The 26520-nt window shown below is 58.0% G+C and overlaps 1 protein-coding gene across 1 annotated transcript; it reads right to left on the reverse strand.

The window, feature by feature from the left end:
• Positions 1-4050: 4050 nt before the first annotated feature.
• On the reverse strand, positions 4051-25963 carry MSI1 (musashi RNA binding protein 1). Its single transcript, XM_062182113.1, has 15 exons — positions 25905-25963; positions 25695-25735; positions 25034-25115; positions 24850-24934; positions 21780-21821; positions 20115-20207; positions 16682-16730; positions 14639-14721; positions 14142-14259; positions 11337-11417; positions 9436-9492; positions 6376-6444; positions 5456-5610; positions 4906-4969; positions 4051-4097 (listed from the first exon to the last, which is right to left on the reverse strand). Exons 1-14 carry the CDS (start codon positions 25961-25963, stop codon positions 4928-4930), a joined length of 1056 nt encoding a protein of 351 aa, XP_062038097.1. The 3' UTR covers positions 4051-4097; positions 4906-4927.
• Positions 25964-26520: the final 557 nt, after the last annotated feature.

The following is a 26520-nucleotide window of genomic DNA, read 5'->3' on the forward strand; positions in this document are numbered from 1 at the left end:
TAAAAGGAAATAACAGGATTTGAACCCAGGCACTTTGATATTGGATGTAGGCATCTCAAGTGGTAGCTTAACCTGCAGAACCACAACACCCACCCATGTGCTTTTTAATTTTTAAAACATTTCCTGTGGGTGGGACTTTGGTGCAGCAGTTAAGATATCCCTTGGGATGCCCAATACCGCATCAGAGTGCCTGGTATGAGTTCTGGCTCCACTTCCAACTCCAGCTTCCTGTTAACGTACATCCTGGAAAGCAGTGGTAAAGGCACAGGTACTTGGGTCCTTGCCACCCACATGCGAGACCTGGATTGAGTTCTGGGTTTTGGTCTGACCTAGCTCTGGCTCTTCTAGGCATTTGAAGAAGGGACCAGCAGATAGGAGAGCTCTGTCACTGTCTCTCTTTGTCTCTCTGCCTTTCAAATAAATAAAATAAATTAACTAACAATTTTTTTTTTTGACAGGCAGAGTGGACAGTGAGAGAGAGAGACAGAGAGAAAGGTCTTCCTTCTGTTGGTTCACCCCCCAATGGCTGCTGCGGCCAGTGCACCGTGCTGATCCGAAGCCAGGAGCCAGGTGCTTCTCCTGGTCTCCCATGGGGTGCAGGGCCCAAGGACTTGGGCCATCCTCCACTGCACTCCCGGGCCATAGCAGAGAGCTGGCCTGGAAGAGGTGCAACCGGGATAGAATCCGGCGCCCCAACCGGGACTAGAACCTGGGGTGCCGGCGCCGCAAGGCGGAGGATTAGCCAAGTGAGCTGCGGCGCCGGCCAACTAATAATTTTCTTAAAAAATTTCCTATGTGGGGCAAGCAGTGCAGTGGGTTAAGTCGCTGCTCCAGAGCCCCATGTGTTGTATCAAAGTGCCCATTCAAGTCCTTCCTCTGCTTCTAATCCAGCTCCCTGCTACTGCTCCTGGGAGGCAGCAGATGATGGCTCAAATGCTTGGGCCCCAGTCATCTATGTGGGAGACCCAGATGTAATTCCAGGCTCCTGGTTTAGCCTGGTCCAGACCTGACGGTTGGAGCCATTTGGATAGTGAACCAGCAGATGGAAGATCTGTCTCTCCCTCTCACAAATAAATATTAATAAAAATATTATCTTGGCACAACTATTCTTGAGAGTTATGCATATGAGGGATCTTCAAAATGTTAATGGAAATGAGTATTATAAAAAACTTATGCATGGATTTCAAACTTTTTTTTTATATGAACTACTTTACTTTTTTTTTTTAACAGGCAGAGTGGATAGTGAGAGAGAGAGACAGAGAGAAAGGTCTTCCTTTTGCCGTTGGTTCACCCTCCAATGGCCGCCGCGGCTGACGCACTGCGGCCGATGCACCGCACTGATCTGATGGCAGGAGCCAGGTGCTTCTCCTGGTCTCCCATGGGGTGCAGGGCCCAAGCACTTGGGCCATCCTCCACTGCACTCCCTGGCCACAGCAGAGAGCTGGCCTGGAAGAGGGACAACTGGGACAGAATCTGGCGCCCCGACTGGGACTAGAACCCAGTGTGCTGGTGCCGCAAGGTGGAGGATTAGCCTAGTGAGCCGCGGCACCGGCCGGATTTCAAACTTTTTTAAAAGAAAGATTTATTTATTTGAAAGACAGAATTAGAGAGAGAGAGAGAGAGTGAATGAGGGAGATCTCCCATCTGCAGGTTCACTCCCCAAATGGCCACAATGGCCAGGGCTGGGCCAGGCTAAAACCAGGAGCCAGGAGCTTCTTCTGGGTCTCCCATGTGGGGCCAGGGGCCCAAGCACTTCGGCCATCTTCTGCTGTTTTCCCAGGTGCATTAGCAGGGAGCTGGATGGGAAGAAGGGCAGCTGGAACTCGAACCAACATCCATATGGGATGCTGACACTGCAGGTGGAGGCTTAACCTTCTATGCCACAGCACCAGCCCCTTGATTTCAAACATTCTTGCACCAAACTATACTTCAGGTGGGTATTTAGCCTAAGGAGATGCTGGCTAAGACACCTTCATCCCAAATCTGAATATCTGGCTCTGGCTCCTGATAGCAGCTTCCTGATGCTACAGACCCGGAGAGGCAGTGGTGATGGCTCAAGGACTTGGGTCCCTGCCACCAAGTGGGAGACCTGGATTGAATTCCTGGCTCTCGTCCCAGCCCAGACCCGGCCGTTGCAGGCATTTGGGAAGTGAGCCAGTAGATGGGAGTTTCTCTTTCTCTCTGTATTTCAAATAAGTAAATAAATAAACTTATCTTTTAATTCCATTTCCCATGAACTCCATTGAAGTCCTATCATCAGGTAGTCGATCCTCCTTTGGGTCATTTCTTTATGAGGGCTCTCACCACACGGAATAAATGTCTTTGCTTTTCTTTTGCTCATCTACCTGACATCAGTTTAATTCTTGGACCCAGCCGGGCCCCTAAAAGCATGCAATGGAGCCCTGTTGTCTGCACAGCAGGAAGATGGGGCATCCTGGGCTCACCTGGATCTGAGTGCACACAAAGATGCAGATACTCAGCCACAGCACCATTTTCAAATAATTTATTAGGAATTTAAAACTGAAAATAAAACCTGGAAAAAGAAGTCACAGATATGGAGAAGAGACACCGGTGGGTGGTAACTTGCTGGCTTCAAAACACCATGTAACGTCTTTAAAAAAAAAAAAAACAACAACACAAAACACAGAAAACGGAATTCCAGGGCCCTGAGCCCACCACGGCAGGGCCCGGTGGAATGGGAGGGGGTCACGGGTGGGGGAGAGAAGGGGAGCAAAGTCCATCAGGACTCAGCTCAAATGTGTAGAAAATCAAAAATAAAAACCAATAAAATGCAGCTTCTCTTTTATTAGGAAACATTAAAAAAAAAAAAAAAAAACAAACCAAAAACACAAACAGCCGCGCATCTCAGTAACAAAGATTATTGCTTTGTGTTCTCAGGGCTAGTAGGTTAAGCACCTCACACAGACGGTTAACTCTCCAAAGGGGGCTCTCGGGGGTTCGGGCACCGGCACAGGGAGGGGCGCGGAGGCCCCCCCATCTCAGGCCCGGGGTGGGGGGCCGAGGGGCTCGCCCAAGGCAGCGGGCGGCCTGCCAGCCAGAGCCCCGCGTTCCGGAGCCTCTCCTCTTCCTTGGAAAGGGGCTCTGGCCACGGGACCATCCCGGCGGGAAACTTCGGTGAGAGAATGTGGGGGTTCCCTGAGCAGCCCTTGGCTTCCCCTGGGGGCGCGCCCCTCGCCCGGAGAGTTCGTTCCTTTCCAGCCGCGGCTCTGGGCCGGCCCTCTCCTCGCCCGGCCCCACACTGGGGCTGCGGGGCGAGCGGGCCGAGGCCGTGACCCCCAGGGCCCGAGGGAGTGGGCCTGCCCGGACCCGCGAGCTTACAGTAAGGGCGTCTGCGGAGCGGACAGAGAGGGTGGGGCGAGGCGGCCCGGGCCGGGGTCTCCACCTCGCAGTATTTACATATGATACAGGTCGGGATGTTCCAGGGGCTCGGCCTGGCCTCCCCGCAGCCCGGCCTCCTCTCTGGGCGGGGCCCGCGCCTATAGGGACGCTTTGTTCTCAGCTGGGGGGGGGGCACCTGGCCCCTTGCCCCCTGCGGCCTGGGGCTTCACATTCACAAACCTAGAAATAGTTTAAAAACGGCTTATTTAAAAAAGAAAAATTAAAAAAAAAAAAGAAAGAAAGAAAGAAAAAAGAAAAAAAAAAAGAAAAGGAGGGAAAAATCTGAATAAAAACCAAGGGGTTGGGGTGCAGCCTGTAGCAGGCGCCCTCGCCCTCACTCTAGCTATGCACAAATACAAAAGCCTTCTGGGGAGGGGGCGTCCGGGGCGGGGGGAGGGCTCAGGCGGTCGGTGTTGGGGGAGAAGGGGCACAGACCCCAGGTGGGGGGGGGGGCGGCTAATCCAAAATAAATAAAAGCGGGCAGGGAGCGGGGCTGGTGAGCAGGGCGAGGGCGAGGAGAGGTGGTTAGTAGGGGAGCCAGACGCAGTCGGGGCGGCAGGGCAGGGGCCGGGCCCGGGGAGCGGGGGCAGGCAGTAGCGGTCCGAGTCGCGGCGGGGGAGGGGGCGGCGGCTGCGGCTGAGGTGTCCCCACCCCCTCGCTGGCTCACTCGTGGTCCTCAGTCAGCTGCAGGCTGGGGGCTGGGAACACAGCGGGCCGTTAGCAGGGGTGGGGTGGGGGGCGCTCTGACCCTGCCCAGCCTCTCTCCCTAAGGCTTCTTGAACCCCTCCAGGGAGAGCTCTGCTCTCAGATTTTGCATTCTCTGTTCCCTGCTCGGAGGGCTGGAATTACACAGATGTCACCCTAACACACACACACACACACACACCCCGCTACCCCAATGTGGAATTGTCCCGATTCTGCCTGGAGAATGACAGAGAGCCTTGTCGGTCTCATTCACTTTGAATAGTGAATGTAGAAGATGCCATGGGGCTCACATCCTCCCAGACCCCACTGTCTCAGTACATGGGGGTGGGTGGGTGGGAGTGGGGGTTGTTTGTCCCAGGGGGTGGGGGTCCCAGGTGTCAGTGGTCTCCTGTTTGAACAGCGGTATCCTATTCCACCTCATTTATTTAACAGCTCCCCCTTGGGATGGACACTTCAGTTTTTAAAATAAATGCCTAGAAGTGGAATCTTTGGGTCAAAGGGCATGAATGTTTAAAATCTCGGCTGCCCCCTGCGAAGCCTGAGCTCCCCCCTCAGCTTCACCGATACCAGGCATTCTGCAACCTAGAACAGTCCTGGCCAGCCAGAGAGGTAGGAGGTGATGCCTTGTTGCTGTCTGAATTTATATTTTAGAAAGTGGCAGATTGAGTGACTTTTCAGTTGTTCACTGGCCTCGGAGGGTGTGACTGACTCCCCCCGATGGGGCAGGGACAGGGTTTGTGCTCCCGACTGGTTGGGCTTCCCCAGGGCCACCCTTTCCCTTGTCCCTCCCTCCCTTCTCACCTCCTGCCACCTGTCCCCTGCTTCAGTGGTACCCATTGGTGAAGGCTGTGGCAATCAAGGGGCCCTGAAAAGAAAAAAAATTTGAATCCTAGATTGCCGGACAAAGTAGAGAGGATCTTGGGGCTCCTCCTGCCTCCCACAGGACACCTGATGAGAGGCACAAACCTTTCTCCACCTTGCCCTTGCACCCCACCTCCTTCTCCCCGCCCTCCTCCCCCGCAAATTTGCTGGAAGATTCTATGGGGCGGACGCTGGGAATCTGCCTGTGGCCAGTACCCTGGTTAAACCTGGGTGCCCCTCAGCTGGCATCTAGTAGGCAGGGATGGGCGTCCCAGGGCACAACAGCCCAGGAGTGCAGCTGACGACTAGCATACCCAGCCGATATGCTTAAACACCCCACACAGCAGTGCCGACCCCCATCCTCTCCACCCTGCTGTCTCCCGTCCCACTCCCCTTGGCCCCAGAGGCCTAGTCCTCTCCCTCCCCCAACTTTGGGATCTCCTGTGGTGAGGGGTGAGGTGGAGACCACCAGGCTGGCCTGTCCACTCACCCCAAGACTGTGGCCAAAGCCAGTGCTGGGGGCAGGGCTGGCGGCGCTGATGTAGCTGCTGACCCCCGAGTCCTGGTTGGCCGCCCCGTAGAGCTCAGCCATGGGGCCAGGGCTGGTGGTCCCCAGGAAGCCCCCTGTGCGGCTGGGAGTCGAACCTGGAGGGGGAGCCATCGTCCAGGGGTGAGAGCCTGGCAACCCAGAAAGAAGACAGTGATAGCCCCGGCGCCCACGGCTGCCCACGCCGTCCCCTCAGACCCACCCACCCTGGCCTTGACCTCTATATCCCAGCAGGTCCTGTGGGGCCACCTCCCGGAGATCCTTCCACCCCACCATCCCAGGCCCCCATCACCTCCTGTCTGACCACTCCGCAGCCTCCCCTCTTGAGCCCCCCTCTCCACCTGGCCGCCAAGGGCAGTTTCTAGACCCTGACACCTGCACCGCACCACTGCTCGGAGCATCCACTGTCTCCCCAGGCCTGGCTCTTTCTGCCTCCTCTCCACTTCCTTGCTCTGACCTCACTGACCCCTGAGCCTTTGCGCGTGGCAAGTCCCTTGACCAGCAACACTTTTCCTCCTCTTTGCCTTCACATCTAAAACCAAGAGGCCCTTCCTCCTGGCAGCTCCCATGACCCCCTGCAGCATAGCAGCAGTGGCCTTAAGTGCCACTGCCCGTCTAATATATGGGCCCCACCAGCCTGGGAGCTTGGGAGGGCAGAGACCATCTGTCAGTCTCTTTCGTGGCTGGCCTGCCAGGGCCTGTACAATGCCCGGCACACAGCAGGTGTTTAGGTAACAGTGCTAGGTGAACGAATCGATAGGTCCTTCAGCCACAGGGTGGTAGTGACCACCTCCTCTTCCCTCTGGGCTTCTCTGGTCCCTGGACCCCCTTTCCCTTGCTTCCTGCACTCCACACGTCCTCACCTGTCCCTCGAACCACAGCCGCTGCTGCCGCCGCCGCTGCCATGGGTCCGTAAGCAGTGAGAGGAATGGCTGAAACGAAAGGCACAGGCACTTCAGTGTGGCTGGCGAGGGGTGGGGGTGGGCAAAGGAGGCCCCTGCTTTGGGCAGAGCCTCTCGGAGGGGTCAAGGCAGGAAGAGCTGCCTCGGGCCCCTCTATGTGCCCTGTCCCGTGGGAGGGAGGAGAGTGATGACTTCCCAGGGAGCAGCCCTGACTCAGTTTCTTCCCTGGTCTCAGGGATGCACTTGAGCAACCCATGGAGCCCAGAGGCACTTGAGGGGTTGCAACCCACGACTGGCATAGGTCCAGAAAGCCAGGCTGGAGGCCGGGGGTGGGCAACTCTGGGGCAGCTGAGGCTCCGGAGCGCCCCCTGGCATGAAGTTGAGGTTTTTACCCTGTGGAGGCCACAGCTGCCCCGCAGCCCCTTCTGCTGTGTGTCCTGGGTCCCTCGCGCCCCCTTTCTCCCAGAGCACCCCGCTAGAAACCACCACTCCCTCCTCCACCCTTCTCGGGAATATTGGGGCCTGGCTCCTCCCTAGACTGTTGTTTACCTCCCCAGCAGCTACAGGGAGTTTAACAAGTGTTGGGCGGCAGAAGGAGTAGGAGAAATGTCTACAGAACTAATGTAGTCAGTTGAGCCTGGAGCTCCCCAGCACGGAGAGGTGAGCGCCCCCTACTGCTTGGCTCTGTTGCTGCGGACCCAGAGAGGCTCCAGCCACTGCCACGGGAGAGGGTCTTCCGGGTTTGCATTTCGCAAGGCTTCAGGAAGGACAGTTAGGCCCCCAGCTCAAGATGCACCCCTCTGGGCTGCTTCGGTAATCCTGGCCCTGAACTGGAACAGAACTACTTTGGAGCTAGGGAGCCCAGACAAGATGCCCCGGAAAAACCCTGGGCAAAGCCATTGAGGAATCAAGTCCAGGCGACCGATCATCATCCAGTTGGCTCCTCCTCACTTGCATGTCACCTCCTCTTAGAAGCCTCTTGTATGGGGGCAGCACTGTGGTGTAGGGAGTTACGTGATCTGCAGCGCTGGTATCCCATAAGGCCACCTGTCTGAGTCCCAGCTGCACCAATTCCCAGCTAGCTCCCTGCTAATGTGCCTGGGAGACAACGGAAGATGCGGGCCCTGCACCCACGTGGGAGACCTGGAGGAAGCTCCTGGCTTCAGCCCAGCCCCGCCTCAGCCCCAGTCCGTGCGGCCATCTGGTGAGTGAATCAGCAGATGGAAGACCTCTCTCTATATATAAAACTCTGCCTTCCAAATAAATAAATATAAATCTTAAAAAAAAAAACCCTCCCTTGACCATGCTCCTCTTGCCCCCTACCCCAACACCTCTGCAGTCTCTGCTTTATCTTCCTGTGGAATCCCTCACCCTCGGGAAGGATCTTAGCGTCTGATTACTGGTTCCCTGCTGCCTCCCTCCGCCCAGCTGCGGGGAAGACAGGAACCTTGACCTTGTCTGTCTTGTTCTCTCTTGGACCCCAGCGCCTGGCCCAGCTCTGGCTCAATCACTGTCTATGGAGTATGTAAAAGAAACGCCCGGGTCCCCCCCCCCCCCCCGCCCCTGCGCAGGGGCAAGGTCAGACTGTGGGTGCTGGAGAACTGCTGAGCCTGAACCCCCTCCCTCCCCTGACGGCATCTGCCAAGGGGGTGCTTCCCTTGGCCTTTAGCGGCAGGGGGTGGGCGTGGGGGTCTGTCTTTGGTTCGCTTAGGCATTTTCACAAAGAGTAGCCCACACCAGCAATGCTTACCACAACTGTGATACGGATGACTTATTTATGGGGCAGGTGTTTGGCCTAGCAGGAGAGAAATCGCTTGGGCCACCCACATCCCGCACCGGAGTGTCTGCGAGGCAACAGTAACAGCCCAAGTAGCCGGGTCCCTGCCACTCGCACAGGAGACAAGGATGGAGTTCTCAGCTCCTGGCTTCAGCCTGGCCCAGCCCCAGCTGTTGGGGACATTTGGGGGCTAAACAAGCAGGTGGGAGATTTCTTCCTCTGTGTCCATCATATAAATAAAACTAATAATAATTTAAAATTTTTTTTGTAGTTCTTATGTGACTAGAAAGGGACTCCGTTCCAACTGCTGGTCAGCTGCCCCCTCGGCTCAGCAGAGCCCCTATCACCTTCACCCCCAGACCTCGCTCCCTCCCCTTGCTTTACCCGTTTTCCTCCCACACTCCCATTTCAGGGGAACCTGAGCACCCCTTGGAAGGAAGGCCTCCTCCAGAGCCACGTCCATGCTCACATCCTCCACACACGGTCAGGCTGGGGGTGGGGTGGGGGGAGAGGCAGGGTGGACAGAGAGACCCCTGGAGGCCCACATCGCTGGCCCTCAGCCCCACGTCCACTCCACCTCTGAGCTGGGCGGCCCACGGGGAGCTCCCAGCCAGAAGATCGGCCCCCAGCCAGTCAAGCACCTTCACCCAGAAGTCACGAATGGGCAACCCTGGGGCCAAGTTCAGCCCTCAGATGTGTTGGGTTAGCACCCGCAGGGTTTTACAAATTTGTTGTCAACATATGAAAATGATTGAAAAATTCATCTGAAAGTGAGCACTGGGTTTCTGGCTTCTCCAGAAAAATGAGACCTGGGGGCACGGGGTCTGCACCCCGTTTCGGCCCGGGGCCAGCAGGTACCAAGTGTTGCAGGCACACCCACTCCAGTCTGCAGGAAACCCCACCCAGCCTACTCTGCTCTGAGTTGCAGACCCTGGCTTGTTCACTGTTGGATCCCAGAACCTCCGTGGTGCCTGGCACACGGAAGGTGCTAGATAAATATTTGCCAAGTGGATGAATGAGTGACTTTTGCTTCCATCTGCTTGGCTTGGCCCTATGCCCCCCTCCCCTCCAGGGGCCGTGGAGCTATCCAGACTGGCCAGTCCCCACACAGTGTGCCGTGTCGCCACAGCAGGATGGCTGGTGCACAGGGGGAAGGGGTCCCCTCGATTTTCCCAGGAATGTCCCTGGCCCCTTCTCTTTCTCCCCATGAGGCCTGTGAGGTGTATGAAATCCGAGCGACTGACCTGTGAGCTCGGGGAGGACTGGGGCGCTCGGGAGAGGGGTCCGCTCTACACGGAATTCTAAAATGAAACGTAAAACAGCTTAGGCAGACGTCGGGGGCCCCTTGGGCATGGCCCAGGGAGGACGAACGTACCCATGGGGACACCAGGTGAGGGGACAGGCCATGCACAGGAGCCAAGAGCTGGGGATGGGGACAGCACGGTCCCCAGCAGGCAGGGGAGGGGACAGAGAGACACAGAGAAGACAGACAGAGTTGGTGGAGTTGCCACGTCTACCCCAGGGTGACACTGGAGCTTCGAGCCTGGGGATTGCTGAAAAGGCTTGGGATGGCACTGAACCAGCTCCCAGAATCCTCCTTTCCCCCTGCGGTGTGGATGTGGGTGTGGGGGCTGGGGAGGTGGCTTGATGCAAGGCCACGCCCTGGAACAGGTTGGGCTCGGGGCCCTGGGCTCGGCCAGGTCCTGGGTGGGTCTTCTCAACAAGTCATCTCCCTCCTGGAGCTGTTTCCTTGCCCATGAGATGGGGCAACTGCCCCTCCTCTGTGCCGTTACAGGGAGGATTCGACGTCTTAAGGCACGCAAAGGATTCCAAGCTCAAAAGCCACAGGGGTTGAGGACTCAGCATTAGGGATCCTCCACATAAATGAGATTTAAAAAAAAAAAAAAAAGGACTTCCAAAAGTTTGATACTTGATATTAAAAACAAAAAAAACAGGGCCTGGCGCTGTGGCTTAGTGGGCTAAGCCTCTGTGACGCCAGCTTCCCCTATGGGCACCAGTTCTAGTCCCAGCGGCTCCTCTTCCGAACCAGCTCTCTGCTATGGTCTGGAAAAGCAATAGAAGATGACACAAGTGCTTGGTCTCCTGCACCTACGTGGGAGACTCGGAAGAAGCTCCTGGCTTTGGATCGACCTACTTCTGGGCATTGCAGCCATTTGGGGAGTGTACCAGTGGATAGAAGACTTTTCTCTTTGTCTTTCTCTCTCTGTAACTCTACCTTTCAAATAAATAAATAAAATCTTAAAAAAAAAAAACAAAAAAAAAAAACCAGGGGCCAGTGTTTTGGCACAGCAGGTTAACCTGCGATGCCAGCATCCCATATCAGTGTCCTGGCTGTTCCACTTCCAATCCAGCTCCTTGCTAATGCACCTGGGAAAGCAGCAGAAGATGACCCAAGTGCTTGGGTCCCTGTCAACCATGTGGGAGACTTGGATGGAGCTCCTGGATCCTGGCTTCCGCCTGGCCCAGCCCAGGTCGCTGTGGCCATTTGGGGAGTGAACCAGTGGATAAAAGATCTCATTCTGTTTCTTCCTATCACTCTGCTTTTCAAATAAATAAATAAATCTTAAAAAACAAAAACAAAAATCCTTGCAGCAAAGCCCAGCCCTTTGCTGGGCTTCCCGTGAGTGGCTCTCAGGTCTGGGGAGATTTTCGTGTAGGATCACAGATGAGGGTGGTGAGCGGAGTGATCTAAGATCGCTTTTCAGCATTCAGGGTCTCAAAAGTCTTGTCTGGCCTAGAAAGCGTTCAGCATAGTGCCTGAGCAGGTGTATCTGGGAAGACGCAAGCAACACTGGCCCTGGGCGAGGGCCCTACCACAAGCCCAATGCCCTCCTTGGTGGAAGTGGCAACCCGGGTTGAGGTGGGGAGGAAGGAAGGTGGGACACAGGTGGAGCGGGGCCTGGGAGAGAAGGGGGCCATGCAGGGCCCATGCTGGGAGCTCCCACCCGCAGATTCTGGGGAGGAGCAGGGAGGGTGGCGAGTTGGGAGAGGCCCTCTTTCCTCAGACGTCAGACGCGCGCTTCCTTCCAAGCCTGCAGCAGGCAGCCCCCCAGCCGTGCACCCCCAGACACCACCCAGGGAACGGGGACATGCGGGCAGCAGCTAGACACCAAACAGGACTTACCGGGGAACTGGTAGGTGTAGCCAGGGGCGAGGCCTGTGTAGCTCCGGCTGGCGTAGGTCGTGGCTTGGAACCCTGGGTAACCTGATGGGGGAAGGGGAGCAATGTCAGATGCCTTCCCCACAGCACGGACCCTGCTCAGGGGGATGCACGTGAGCCACTTACTGCCCCCACCTGCACCCTGTATCATGATTCATACACAGTCCTCTCTGATACTCGCCCTGTGCCACGCCCTTCATCATCTTATTAAACCTCATGAACACCCCAACACATAGGTACTGGGAGCCCCATTTTTACAGACAAGGAAGCTGGGGCTCAGGGAGGTGATATTTTTCTGCTGAGAATAATCCAAAGCCCCTCGTGCTCTGGCTCCTGCTTCCCTCCTGGTCTTATCGCCTACACTCTGTGCCCCTTCCCCACTCCCACTGGCATCAGACTTGCCAAGTTCACTCCCACCCCAGGGCCTTTGTACATGCCCTGGCTCCTGCCTGGAATGCTTCTCCAGTTACTGCATGATTGACTTCTCACTGGACAAGCTTCAGGGGGGTCCTCCCACAGGAGTCCTCCTTCCTGTCAATCACAGTCTGTCACGCAGTCCTGAGTTTCCCTCTCATTGCACTGATCGTGATCTGAACTCATCTCCTATTTTTCTGTCTTCCCAAAGAAAAATCATACAGTGAGAAACAATTGCAATCAGAATTCAAATTCAGATCTGGCTGGCTCCAACGCTCTTAACCACTAATTTCACTACTTATTTAAGGTGTGTGAGTTTTTTTTTTTCCTTTTTGCTTTTAAATGAAAGTGGACCTGGCTCATGAATCACCTTTAAGGAAAAAAAAAAAAAAACTTTCTCAATGTTTCAGATCAAAGGAGGTTAAAGAGACAGGACAACGAAATCCAAGACCTCGTTTTAGCCTGCATCTTATTCTGGAGGGCGAAAAGATGCTGGGTATATTTTTGGGTTAACTGATAAACCTGCAAATAGATTGGACAATCCCAAGTGTGTGCGTGCATGGATGTGCGTGTACACTCACGCAGAGTGAAAATGTCAAAGGAAACAGGGTAAAATGCTAACAACAGGAGACTCTGATGAAAGGGGGTGTGGACGCTGGGCATTTGGTGCAGCAGTTTAACATGCTGTTTGGGGGGTCAGTGCTGTGGGGTAGCGGGTAAAGCGGCTGCCTGCAGTGCCGGCATCCCATATGGACGCCCGTTTGAGGCCTGGCTGTTCCACTTCTGAACCAGCTCTCTGCTATGGCCTGGGAAAACAGTAAAGATGACCCAAGTGCTTGGGTCCCTGCACCCATGTGGGAGACCTGGGAGAAGCTCCTGGTTCCTGGCTTCGGATGGTCTCAGCTCCAGCCATTGTGGCCATTTGGGGAGTGAACCAGCAGATGGAAGACCTCTCTTTTCTCTGCCTCTGTAACTCTGCCTTTCAAACAAATAAATAAATCTTCAAAAACAACAACAAAAAAATTATGCTGTTTGGGATCCCACCTCCCATCTCAGAGTGCCTGGGTGCTGATTCAGCTTCCTACTAAGGCGCACCCTGGGAGGCAGCAGGTGATGGCTCAAGTAGTTGGGTCCCTGCCACTGATGTGGGAGACCTGGACTGAGTTCTGGACTCCTGGCTTTGGCCTGACCCAGCCCCGGCTGCGGCAGGCATTTGGGAAGTGAATCACCAGATGGAAGCTCTTTCTCTGCTTGTCCCTATCTCTTTCTCTGCCTTTCAAATAAAGCTAAATTTTGAAAAATCTTGCTTAAAAGTATGTGGATATTCTTTGCATTATTCTACCTTTGCCGCTCTTCTGAGTGGTTGGAATTACTTCCTAATAAAGAGGTAACAACAAACTTCAAGACAAGCCTGTGCCCCACCTGGCAGGTGCTCACCTCCCTCACCTCGTCCTTGACCCCTAGGTCACCCCACAGCACCTCTCTGTGCACCCCTCCCCTGTGCCTGGCAGGAAGCCCCCTGGTGCTGCTCTCTTCCTGTGTGCACACATGTCACCTCTCCAGGATACTGACCCTCCAGGGGCCAAGGATAAATGTCCCACCCTTGCTCCTGGGTCCCAAACACAGCCCAACTTCCACGGCTCATGGCAGCCTTCGCCTCCCTGCCTCTAATCACTCTGTGGTGACAGTGCCCACTTACTCCTGCCTCCCCCTTGAAGGAGGAAGTCTTGCCTTCCCCCTGAGGGCAGGCCTTGCCTCTCAGAGGCTGCTGGACACATCTCAGTTGAGCGAACAAGAAGAGGCAGCCTTCTGTTTGCTTTTCCAACGGGCCTTTGCACATGCTATTCCCTCGGCCCAGGACACTTTCCCCTTCCCTTCTCCCCTGCCCTCCCATACCTGGCTCCTACTCAAGCCACAGACTCAACTTAAATGTTACTTATCGTTTGGCTTCTCCAAGTCTGCGTCAAGTTTCCTATGACCACACTCCCTTGGCAACCTACATGCCATCATAAATCTATTTATTTTCCTAATTGTCTTCCCAGGCCATAAAGCTCAGGAACACCATCATTGTAATGCCTGGAATAGCACCTGATATACACGGCTGCTCAATAGCTATTTACTGGATGGATGGATGGACGGACCGATGGACAGAGGGCCAATAAATGCAGAGTAGCTGGACCATTCTTGTGGCTACCACCAGAGGGCAGTATGCCACAACCAAACCACCGCACCTAGGGTAGGGCTGCCAGACCAGAGATCCCTGGTCTCCGCTCCTGCCCAGTGACTCAGACAGGAGAGCAGACCACAGACGAGTTGAGGCACCCTCGCAGCCGCACGTGCAGGCCTAGCACGTACCCAGCATGCCGATGCCCAGCATGAAGGCATCCATTCCATAGGGCATGACTCGAGACCTCCCCCGGGCTGAGCCCGTTGGCGACATGACCTCCTTTGGCTGAGCTTTCTTACATTCCACCTGCAAAGAGACCTGGCGGTCAGTCCTCCCTGCAGATCTGGGTCCCCGCCCCGCCTGTTCCCCAGCAGGCACTGTGTAACCAGCTCTGCAAGCAGCAGCTCATTGAGTGCTAATTACGCCAACCCTATGACTGGGGTGCTGTTGCCAGTCCCCTTTTTATAGATAAGGAAACTGAGGTTCAGAGGAGGGAAGTCATCTGCCCAGTTAACCACCAGGCGACACTGCCTCCCTGTCTAGGTTTTCAGAGGGTAGGAGAACGGCCTCTGTCCCTCTCACTGGGAGCCCCCCGCCAGCTTCATTGAAACCCCATCCTCCCTCCCTCCCTCCCTCCCCCCCCCTCCTCTCTCGGTGCTGCTGCCCCCATCCAATCCCAGCTCACCATTTTGTTGTTGATTTCATGGAAGTGGATTTCACACACTTTCTCCACGATGTCTTCGCTCTCAAACGTGACAAACCCGAACCCTAGAGGTTGCACAAAGGGCAGAGGCAGGGTCAGAAGCAGGGCTCAGGGTCAACCTCCAGCTCCAGGTCGCACTAACACCACAGCTCCACTCTTGCGGGCGAGTGTCTGAGAGTTAATGAAAGGCTCTGCCCACAGCCAGGAGCGTCTCAACCACCTGCTGAGACAGGGTTTAAAGTTCCAAATTACACATGGGCTGAGAAAAACCAAGGCCCAGCGGAGTGAAACCACTTGCCCAAGGTCACACAGCCGGTTAGAGAGTGGCGAGTTGGTATCCAGTGGGATCGGTTCCAGGAATCCTTACAGACCCTAAAGTCCGTGGATGTTCAAGTCACTGATAGACAATGGCATAGTAGGGGTCGGCGTTGTGGCTCAGTGGGTTAACCCGCTACTTCTAATGCCAGCAGCCCATATCCGAGTGTCAGTCCCAGTCCTGGCTGCTCTGCTTCTGATCCAGCTTCCTGCTATGCACCAGGGAGACAGCAAGGAGACAGCCCAAGTGTTTGGGTCCCTGCTACCCATGTGGGAGACCTGGATGGAGTTCCTGGCTCTTGGCTTCAGCCTGGCCTACTCCTGGTGGTTGCAACCATTTGGAAAGTGAACCAGTGGCTGAAAGATCTCTCTCTCTCCCTCTGTCTGGCTTTTAAATAAATAAGTAAATCTTTTAAAAATAAAAAGTCAATAGTATTGGCATAGAGCCTACACACATCCTCCCCTATATGTTAAGTCATCTCTAGGCCGCTTATTGTACCCGATACAGCATAACTGTCTGTCCCAGTTGTTGGTATAGGGTGTTGTATAGGGAGTCATGACACGGAACAGGTCTGCCCGTTCAGTACAGACTCCAGTTGCTACTGGATATTTTCCAGCCAAAGCTGATGGCGAGTGTGGACGTGGAGCCCACAGAGGCAACTGTACCTTCCACGGGGCCTTTTTACCTTTCCCTGATACTTTCCAAACAGGGGACAAAGACATCCACAGATACTCATTGAAACCTCTACAAAGGGGGGACCCAACCAACTAGACACAGACACAGACACACAGACACACACGCACGCACGCACGCACGCACATACACACCACAGCAGGTAGGAGCACACACGGGAACACACAGACACACACCTAAGTATCCAGATCTCCCACAGACACTCAGTGGTGCACCCTGACCTTGCACCAGACATCCACAAATATGAGGGGTCTTCAAAAGGTTCATGGAAGAGATACTACGGGGAAAAACAACAATGCAGGGATTTCACAATTTTTTGCATGAAAATCAACTTATTCTTTCATTCTATCTTCCCACGAACGCTTTGAAGCACATTTGTTTTCAGTTGTGGACATGTTCACACACACAGATACAAACCCACACACGTATGCAAATACAAATCACATACATCCCACTCCCCAAAGGCCTAAAAGGCTCCCCTCCCCAAGCCCTGAAACAACCAGAGAAACAGCCCTGCCCCCTCCAGGGTGTGCTCCAGGGGCTGGGCCAGGCTGGGCTCAAAGGCAAGGCCCTTGGGAAAAAAAACAACACAGGCAGTGACACAGTATGGCTCGTGGTGTGGCTCAGATGCAAACAGGTTCAGGGGCAAGGGGCTGGGGGCGGGGCTCAGCCCCAGTGCAGGGACAGCGCTGGAGCAGATTGTGGGGCCTTGGGGTTAGCCTGACCCTGGGGCTGCCTGGCCCAAGCTCTGGTTACCAGGGACAAGGTGAGCCCCAGCCAGAGGCAGACCCCGGGGAGGGAGGGGGTGGCGAGGCTGCTCCTCTGCCCCCTCTTGGGTGTCTGCAGTCAGGCAAGTTTCTCTGCACAGGAAATGGCAGGACAAAAGCCTTCTGTAAGGCCAGGCCCGGGAGAGGATGCAGATCCTTGGGGATAGGATGTCAGGAGGCGAGATGAAAGGGCAGCTGTGACCTGCGGCCCCCCGGCTGACCACGGCCCCAGCCCAGCACCCCCCTCACCTCGGTGCCGGTTGGTGGTTTTGTCGAACATCAGCATGGCGTCGTCCACCTGAAACAGAGCCTGCTATGGAGACCACCCGGACGCCGGGGGACTCCACCCAACCCACTCCACTCCCCTCTCACCTACTCCGGGCTTCTGTCTCCAGCCTGCTCCCTGGGCAGGGGACCACCTTCCGTCTGCAACCTCACTAGAGGCCGCAGCAACCACCAGATTCTCAAGGGGCTAGCCTGCATTTATTAAGCTCCAAATGTATGCCTGGCACTTTTGCCCCCATTGTCCTCCCCACAGCTCCTGCAGGGTTGGGGTCCCATGGAATAGATAAGGAATCGGGCTCGGGCTCGGAGAGGTGAAGCCGCCTGCCCAAGGTCACACAGCAAGTCCTAGACCAAGCTGGTGAGGAGGAAGAAGCACAGAGCGGGTGCCAGAGAAAGAAATATGAGACAGGGAAGCAGAAGCCTCTTCCCTTTCTGCAAAAGGCCAGGCGGACAGCAGCCAGACTCAACTCCCCTCTCTTGGTAGAGCTCTGTTCCTCTAATTGAGGTTTCCTTTTGCTGGAGGCTCTAATTAAAGCAAGTAGTGCTCAGTGCCTGGGCTGCTCGCCTCCCACCACCTGGGGGAGGGGAAAGGGACGCAGGAGGGCCGAGAGCCTACCTCTCCACCCCCTCTGGGACCCTCTTCACATACTCCTCCAAGACATCCCCAGAGGGACAGCCCGAGCCTCAGCTTCTCCCCCAGAGTCCCGCCTCCTTGCCTCCGCCTCCATCTCCTTCCCGCGCTCTGGGCTAAGGTCGGGCTCACCTTGGCAGGAAATCAGGGGCTGCTACGGATGTTCCCTCCCCATCTCAGTTCAGCCCCCTCCCCTCCCCTCCAGTGGCCAGGCAGCCAAAGGAGAAAGGAAAACTTCCTCTGGTCCCGGGGTTCGGCTTCTCCCCCACTCTTCTTGCCTCCATGTCCAGGCCCATCATGGGCCTTATAAGGGGTCTCTCTCATGTCTTTAAAGCAGAAAGGGTAGACCCCGAACTAGGGTGGTCCTGCAGTTCTCCTTAGACATTGAGATACACTGGGCCTGCCTCTGTGGCCCTCCCGCCCCCCAGGCAGAACCAGGACTCCACAGCGTCAGGAGGAAGTCGGGTCCCTGCCAATCTCAGAGGAAAATGAGGTTTTCCTTCCCAAGGATCTTCCTGGCCCAGGCTCAACATCCGACTGCCTCCCTCACTCCCGACCCTGTGGACCCCCAACTCAGCTGCAGTGGGAAAACTTTTAGGCTCCAGACACGTGCCCCCATCCCTCGCTTAACCGATGGGAAAAAAGGAATCCAGGGAACCCCGATAAAGCACAGTTGGAGCAGCGCTGGAGTCCTGGGTCCTGCCCTGGCTGGTTGGGGAGCCCTGTGCAAAGGGCTTCCGGTCTCTGTGACCTTGGTTCTATGCTTCTGACCTCACCAGGTATCGGGAAACGAGATCAGGTGTGAAACACTGTAGATTCACAGTACCTGGGATGTAGTAAGTGCTTAATAAATGAGGGCTCTCGCTATCATCTTTATGTTTGGGGGGGGGGGGGGGCTCGCTCGTGGTCACATGGGAGGGAACAGCCACAGCATTGGCTGCAAGGCTCCATGAAGGCTGCCAGGTAGGCCCGTGATCACCACCCTACTGAGCACCTTGACTCAGCGAGCTAAATAATCCTTTTCTGAATGGATTCAGTGAATGAATGAACGGAATCAGCCACACCCTCTTTCCTAACCCTGCAGCTCTGACCCACAAACCGAGCCCAGGGCCACTGTCCTTCCAGCCTTCTTCCAGACCCAACATCCCTGTGGTCTTCCACACCCTTCCACCTTGGCCTTCCCTGGACACACCCCTCCTGGGGACAGTGGGGTTGCCCAGGGTACCCCTCAGTCCAGTCCCCCTCCTGGGGCCAGCTGAGGGGAGGAAGGTTCCTGGCCCAGTGTCCTTAATAGGCTTTGGTCTCCATGGGAACCCGGGGACAGGGGGGCTCGCGCGCAGGGTGGGGAGAGTGGGGGTGGGGAGGGGAGGCGGCCGGGGCCTGCTGACCAGTGGGAGCCGCCAAGTTCGGCGGCCGCTAAGCCTGAGTGGCAGCCATGGCGGCTGACCATTGTTCCCCCCTCGGCGGCGGCCCCTCGATCCGGGCGGGGGGCCCCCCGCCGCGGGGCCCTTGGCATTCCCGGCTGTCCCCCGCGCTCCCTGGCAGCCTATTCTGCGGCTCCCCCTGGCCTCCCCGGGCCGGTTTCACATGCCAACGCCGATTTAGGCCCGAACAAAAGACGCGGCCGCTGACGGCTTCTCCTGGGGCCCGGTCGCCATGGCAACGCCGGCCCCGGGGGCAGGCGGCCTCCAATCACAGCTGCTGGATCAGATTAGTGCGAGCTCTAATGCTCGGCGCTCAGACACAAAGACACCCCGCCGGAGCCGAGCCGGGCCTGCTGCTTCCCAGGAGCGCCCTTCCCTCCGGGGCCCAGCCTGCCCGACCCAGGTCTCCACGGAGGCGCCTGCGCCCAGGCCTCTGGGCCTCACGCCTCAGCATCCGCTGGCCGGGGGCACCCTCCACCCGCCCCAGCCAGCCAGCGCCCAGCGCCCAGCCCATTTCCCTAGCCACGTCTGGCGGTCCCCTGGGGACTCCACAGGCCTCCATGCAGAAACAGCCGACCCCTCAACCTGTGTCACCCAAGACCAGGGATGCCAGCCCCAGGCAAGGCAGCCCGCCTCCCACCCCTAGCCTCACACCTGGGTCCCTCTTGGTCAGCTTCCGATGGGACCTTGCTGGCCTTCCTGGGGACACACCCTGTTGTGTGACATCACCGCCACACCTCCTACCTCTTCCTATGTAGGCTCAGAAATTCAAGCTCCATGCACCTCAGGGCTGACAATCCTCCTGGGCTGATCAGGACCGTGAGAAGCTCCCCCCTGCTCCCCCATAATAGCCAGGGGATCAGCAGCCCCAGCTCCTGCCCCAAGCTCCCCACCTGTGCAAGCAGGGTGCCGAGTGCAATTGGGAGTCATGTTTATTGCCTCCTTATCATCCTCACCAGGGAGGAGTCCTGCAGTAGGGGTGTGGGGGAGGTACAATGGCCCTGTGGCCTGGACAGGTGCAAACTCCCAGGAGGCCAAGGGGTGAGTGGATCAAACTGGCTTAGGGAGTGCGGCCTCCCTTGGGAGAATGACGCTAAGCACGAGAAAAATACAGGGGACAGGCAACCACAGGGGTGCTACTGTGTAGCTTCTCCCTGGGGATGCCCAGGGATGGGCCAGGAGCCTGGCCTCACCCACAGAGGGACCCAGTCCCCCCACCACCACCACCACGCCCTGCCTTTCACCTTTTGCAAAACCCGGGATGACCTGGCAGGTCCCTGTTCGCCACTGAGGCATCTTCCAGCGGCCTCACGGCCCCAGCAAGCACCCGGGAAAGACCCACCTTCCCGAACTGCTCGAAGTACTGCTTCACGTCCTCCACCGTGGTGTTCACCGACAGCCCCCCCACAAAGATCTTCTTCGTTCGGGTCACCATCTGTTAGGGGAGGGAATGAGAAAGTGGGCATCTGAGTCCTGTGGCCTCCCGCCACCAGCAGGGGCTCGGGCCCCCCTGCCAGGATGCCAGCTGACAAGCTCTCTGTGGCCCCAGCCTCTCAGAAGCCCCCCCCCCCCCCGAAGCTCTTCCTTGGACCCCTGCCTCTAGGCCTGTCACGGGCAGCTGTGCACCCCACACTCTGGCTGGCTCGAGCAGGCCCTCCTCCTGGCTCCCTCCCTGGGGTCGGCTCCTGGAAAATACCTTCCCTTAGGACTCACTCGGGGAAGGCGGCAGGGGAGTTGACCCGGACCCACGGCCCAACTCCAAGACCCCATCAGTCCTCCCGGGAGACACCAAGGCCATCACGGGGTCTCCCTGCACTCCACACCGGCCGACATTTTCCTCATCACCCTCCTCCCAGCCCAACCTCTGGCAGCCCCGTGGCCCCAGCCCTGTTTTAGGAAGAACACATGGTCCTAATTACCCCAGGAGCGCATGGCTAATCCGCAGCAATTCCCAGCCCCATCCTAACACTAAAGCACCTTCTGTCACCAAACTGCTTAATGGAATTAACCCAATTCCAACCATGTGCTCCCTGGTGCGGCTGCCTTCGAATACCTGCTCCATAATTGCTTTCAGGTCCTGGGCTGGGCCCCTGCCAGGGATGCCCCCTCTCCTGTCTCCTAAAACTGTTCTCCTCCTTTCACCCTGGCGGGAGCTGGGAACCTCAATAGAACTCACCAGCCCAGAATCTTAGAGCAAAAAGGCACCTGGAGGAGGAACCCAGTCTTTAGGGCACGTGATAAGCCAACAGTCTCAGGGGGCCTGACTCTCTGTGCTGTCCTCTTGTCCCCTATAGCTCATTGCTTGAAAAGGAAGACCTGGGCAGTTGCCCTGGAGGCCTGGCTTGGAATATTAGGCCTGGGCCCTGCAACACAAGTTGAGAGCGCCCATTGCTCCACTGCTCAAACATCAGTTTCCTACACATCCTCTCTCTCTCCCCAGGAGAACCTGCCCAAGCACCAGGGAAAGAATGTATTTTAGAGAGAAGTCCTAGATACCTAAGTGGAAAGACAACAGGTGACAGACTCCAGTGTCCCCTCCCCCTCTGCAAGCCCAACACATCTTACCCCAGAGGTGGGAGGAGGGCCGGGGAGCCAGAGGCAGCTCCTTGGCCAGGACTGCTGTTCAGCCTCAGGGGGTAAATCTGTCCTGTGTTTGACCCCCAGACGCCCTGGGCACAGAAGCTGCGGTCTATGAGGTCAGAATTAGACTCAGGGCGCCAACTGTACTGGCTCCAAATACAGGACAATGCACCCCCTGAGCAGTTCCCCCTCCCCCAACACATGCAGCCCCTTCTCCACTCCAGAGCACAGAGGGAAAAAAAACGCATGGTGTCTTCATTCCAGAGAGCCAGACCACCAAGAACCCCTTCTTCCCACCCAGCCCATTGCAGAAACACCCCCCACAGAGGTTCCTGAAGCATCATCTGCCCTGCGAGGGAATGCTGGGAAAATCACTGCCTGCAGCTGCCCAAGCTAACAGACTCCTCCCAGACCCAGACACTCCTACCTTGGGCTGTGCTCGCCGAGGAAAGGCCACCTTGGGGTCAATCTGAAAGAGACGGGAGAGCCAGACAGGGTCTTGATGATCACACTTCAGACGGGAGACCACCCAGCCCTCAGCCCTAAAGCCCTCTCAGCCCAGGACACCCAGGTGACAGAACCCACAACCACAACGGCCCTCCAGCAGCAAAGTGCTGTGCTTAAGAAGTTAGATCCTTAACTCATGCTGCTGGGTTCAAACCCCACCTATACTGCCCACACACACACACACCAGCTGTGGGACCCTGTGGACAACTTATTGAACCTCTCTGAGTCTCAGGGTCAAGCTCACCTGCAAAACGGGCAACTAATAACACCCATCTCATAGGGTCATCTGCAGATTATTTAAGATTATGCATACAAAGCACTTGGTGTAGTGTCTGGCTCACAGCAAGAACAACAACAATAACAACAAATAGCAAGCAAGTCTATTCCTTCGAGAATCAGGTAAATCGAGTGCCTTCCTTTCCGAGCTGACTCTGCAGGGTACCTGTCTAGGTAACACAAGCAATGCAAGCCAGGGACACCCTGCAAATGGAAGTGACCTTTTGCCTGAAATGGGTTATGGGATGAAAACTCAAAAGCCACCCAGAGTAAACACAGTCTTCTCCTCAAGATGAGGGGGACTTCAAAAAGTTCATGGAAAATGAAATTACGAGTCTCTTCTGGTGCAAACAATTTTGAAAGCATGCATAGCTTTGGCAAAAATATGCATTTCCCACCAACTTTCTGAAGACATCTCGTACCCTCAGCACCCAACAGCCCCCCGGCTCCCGGAAAGGCGGAGTTAACCCAGGCTTTGGGGACACGAAAGGGCACGGGACTGGGGCTCCGAGGCTTTGGGCCTCTTGTCCAGCCTGAAATCTTGGTAACTCCCTGTGGCCCCTCGGAGCCTCCACTCGCTCATCTGCCAAGTGGGGACAATCGCACCCACTTCTCCCAGGGCAGCTGCAGGGAATCAGAAGAGATAGCGTGGGTGAAAGCGGCCCTTTGTGAGCTGCCCTTAGCTGCACAAACAAAGGTGCTATTACCGGCAGGCCACCTTTGCCCTGTGCTGCAACCAGCAAAGGCGGGAATCAAGATGCACCTGGTTCTCCCGGTGCCCCAGCCTTCCTGAGAGACAGCAAGAGACAGGGCGGGAGACCCCGCGATGAACGCGGGAGCTGCGAGGCAGAGCCATGGCAGTTTCTTGCCACTCACAGGAGTGGTCATCATTCACAAGTTCACCAGCCAATCGCAAGGAAGATCTGTCTTTTCCCAAAGTTCCTTCTGTTCACAACTCAGCCTCACGCCCGGCCACTGGCTCTGGCTTCTCTCTGCCTGCCTGACTGGCACGAACCAGGAGCCCGCCTCCTACAGGATCCCCCCGCTGGAACCTGCTCGAAGAGACGGACCCTCCAAAATCCACGCCAGGCTAACGCCTCCGGCTCCCGGGGAAATCACGGCCGCCCATTTCCCCTCTCTGAAGTTTCGATTTCGTCCCTCTGCGGACATTTCACCCTGCTATTTCTTCCAGAAGCAGTGTCCCCGAGCCATGGGCACACAGCAGTCCCCCTGCCCAGCCCCTGCTGGGGAGACTGGCCCTAAGCCACACTCCCCCAGACCCCCACACACCCCGTCCCTGTCACGCCCCACTGCCACTCTGACTCACAGCTGGCAACATAAATAAAACCCAGCAAGTAAATAAAAGGTGAAAGTCAGAACCCAAAATAGACTCACCACAGTAAACCTCCCTCCCACCCCTTTCCCGGTCTGGAGATGCCAAACCCAGACAAAGCCTTTGCCCTTTGCTACTCCCCATCTCCCAAGGATACCATCTCGCCCTCCTTCCTCCTCCTCAGCGTCCACTCCTCCACCACCACCCCCGCCCCCCAGCCCCAGCTCCTAAATCTCAACTTCCTGAGCGTTGTAGAAGCCATCAGTGCATTCTGAGGACAGGGGATGGTCGGAGAACAGGCAGCCTGATGGCAGATAATCACAGAAAAACAATAGGCCACTGTCTCTCCATTCCCAGCCTGGGTCACTCAGCCCGTGCCAAGAAGATCCTTTCAGAGCGGGCAAAGTTGAGGCCTGGCCTCATTTGCTCATTACTGCAAGAGCGGGAGAGGGAGCTACCGGGCAGAGATAACAGGACGGGCGGTAATTTAACAAATTCTTGGGCACAACCAGCTATTGTTGCAGGTAAACAGGAGCCAGAGACTGACCTAAGCAGGGAGGCCCAGGGCTGGGGCAGCGTGGGGGAGTGTGCAGAGAGAAGAGCACACTGTCCCCGCCTGGGCAGACACCCTACAGCAGGGTGGCTGACTTTCTCCTTTTCCCCCTCTTCCCCCTTGGGCCAGCTTTGGCCAGCGCCCCCTGCAGGGTCCGGGACACTGGGGAGCAGTGGGCCACCAGCAAATGTGGCAGGAGCTTGGGTGTCCAGCCAGCAGCCTCCCCTGGGATCTAATGCTCTTGTTGCCAGGGAAGCTGGCTGCCTTCTCAGAAACCCCTTTCCTGGGCAAAGCAGGTTTGTGTCTTCCACACAAAGCAAGGCGCTCATAGACCAAAAGTCGGAGGAGGAGGAGGAGGGAGGAAGGAGGAGGGGGACTCAGGGATGCTCTGCCATTGGCCTGCAATGGAGGGTGGGGGGTCGCAGAGCCAAATACTCGTTAGAGTTCAGAGGAGGCACCGGATGGGTCACTGCAGCCCTGACTCACCCAATTTGGGCCAGGGGGAGGGCCCCAGCCCCAACCCAAGCTCCTCTCGGGAGGCGCACCGAGATTAGTACTTACACGGAGGGGGTGGGAGCTGCTGCTGCCCTCACCAATTCTGGGGCGGGGAGGCGGGGGCAGCATCTCCTCGCAGGCCTGGGAGCCTTTTGCTCTCTCTCTCCCCCCAACTCCGGTGACAAAGTTTCACAGCATGGCAGCCCTCTCGCTCAGCAAACTCGCTCTGACCACTAGGACCCTCGGCCAAGCGTCCCCCGGAGGGAGTCCTGACCCTCTCCTCCGGCAGCCTCCCTCTCCCACAGGACCCCCGAAGCCCCGAGGGCCACTCACTGTTTTGGAGTCGAGCTCGTGCCGCGACTGCGCCAGCACTTTATCCACCCCCGCCTGGTCCGCGAAAGTGACGAAGCCGAAACCCCTGCGCGGCGCGGTGAGGGAGAGGCAGATGGTTACCCGGCAGCGAGTGGCAGCGGCGGAGGGGCGAGCCGGGAGCAGGCGCAGCGGGCGAGGGGCTCACCTGGATCTCTTGGTCAGGGGGTCCCGCATCACCAGGCACTCCTTCACCTCCCCGAACTGGCCGAAGTATTCACGCAGCCCTTCTGCAACCACACACCCCGCCTTCGGACCGGCCCCGGGCCCCGGGCCTCCCCCCTCTCCTGCGTCCTTTGCCCCCAGTGACCCCGCGCGGCCCGGCCGCCCCCGCGCCCGGCTGCCCGCGCGCTCCCCGCCGCGCGCCCACCCCCCCGCCCCTGCCCGGCCCCCACCGAGCCTCCGGGAGCCCACCCCGGGGCCCCGGGAAGCCGGGGGCCGACCTGGGCTGGAGGAGGAGGGGGGGCTGGGGGATGGCTCCGGCCGGGTTCCCGCCGCTCCGGGAGCCGCCTCACAAAAGTTTGAGCCGCAGGTGCGAGCGGAGTTGGCGCTGCCGCCGGCGGGTCCCGGGGGCCCAGCCCACCCCTCGATGCCCCCCTGAACCCCTCATGTGTTGCCCTCCGCCCGCTGGGCCGTGCGCGCTCGCCGATCGCCCTGCGCTCGCGGGGTCCCCGGGCGGGGCGCGAAAGAGGGCGCGAGGGCGCTCGGGGTCAGCAGGGCGCAGGGCCGGGTTGGGGGGTCCGGGTCCGGGGCGCCGAGAGGATCTGGGGGGCCCTGCCGGGCCGGTGGGCGCCCCCCGGCTGGCTCACCCTGCGTAGTCTGCCAACTGAGTCCCCCGATGAACATCTTGCTGCGGGAGGAGGAGAGACACAAAGGGCCCGCGTGAGCGCCCGGCGCCAGGGCGCAGGGGGCGCGGGCCCGGGCCCGGGGGAGGCCCGGCCCGACCCGGATCGGCCATGTTGGCGGGGCCGGGGCGGGCGCGGGCCGGGCAGGCCGGGCCGGGCCGGGCCGGGCCGTACCAGGGGTCGTGCGGCGAGTCCGGGGAGGCGAGGCCGGGCTGGGGCGCGTCAGTCTCCATCGGGAGCCGCGGGCGGCGCGGGCAGCGGAGCGGCGGCGGCGGCGGCGGCGGCGCTCGGCGCGGGGCAGATGAGGAGCGCGGCGAAGGGGGCCGGACGGACAGGCCATGCTGCCCCCTCCCCCGACCCCGCTCGGGCGGGCGGGCGGGGACGGCCGAGGGGAGGGCCCGCCGGGGGCCGACCTGCCGGCTCCTCCCCCCGCCGCCCTGCGCGCATAAAGCCCCGCGCTCGCCCGCGCGCCCGGGCGCCCGCGGAGGCGGCGGCGCCGGGACCCCCTCCCGCCGGGCTCCAGGCTCCCCGGGGGCGACCGAGACCCCGAATCCGGGTGCGGGCCGGGGCCAGGGCGCGGCCGCACCCCCACCCACGCCGGCGCGGGGGCCGGGCCGCGGGAACGCCCTCCCGGAATGAAGCGCTTGCCGGTGCCTCCAAGGTAGCTCGGTTCCGGATCGGGGAGCCCTAGTCCTCCCTCTCGGGTCCCCGCTATCCAGAATTTAGGAGGTCCCCGATCTCCTGGGGTCGGGAGGGAGGTGGCCCCTGCACCCCCAAATCCCCACCCTCT

This window comes from Lepus europaeus, chromosome 23 (assembly GCF_033115175.1).
Source record: "Lepus europaeus isolate LE1 chromosome 23, mLepTim1.pri, whole genome shotgun sequence".
In the NCBI taxonomy this organism is placed as follows: domain Eukaryota; kingdom Metazoa; phylum Chordata; class Mammalia; order Lagomorpha; family Leporidae; genus Lepus; species Lepus europaeus.

What these genes read in the sequence shown, in the direction of transcription:
- MSI1 (XM_062182113.1), bottom strand. Translation starts at nt 25,963, where the DNA reads ATGGAGACTGACGCGCCCCAGCCCGGCCTCGCCTCCCCGGACTCGCCG. An exon ending in CCCCTGACCAAGAGATCCAG is followed by an intron (nt 24,935 to 25,033) that starts GTGAGCCCCTCG and finishes CGCGCCGCGCAG; the next exon opens with GGGTTTCGGCTTCGTCACTT. An exon ending in AGTCCTCCCCGAGCTCACAG is followed by an intron (nt 6,445 to 9,435) that starts GTCAGTCGCTCG and finishes CTTTCGTTTCAG; the next exon opens with CCATTCCTCTCACTGCTTAC.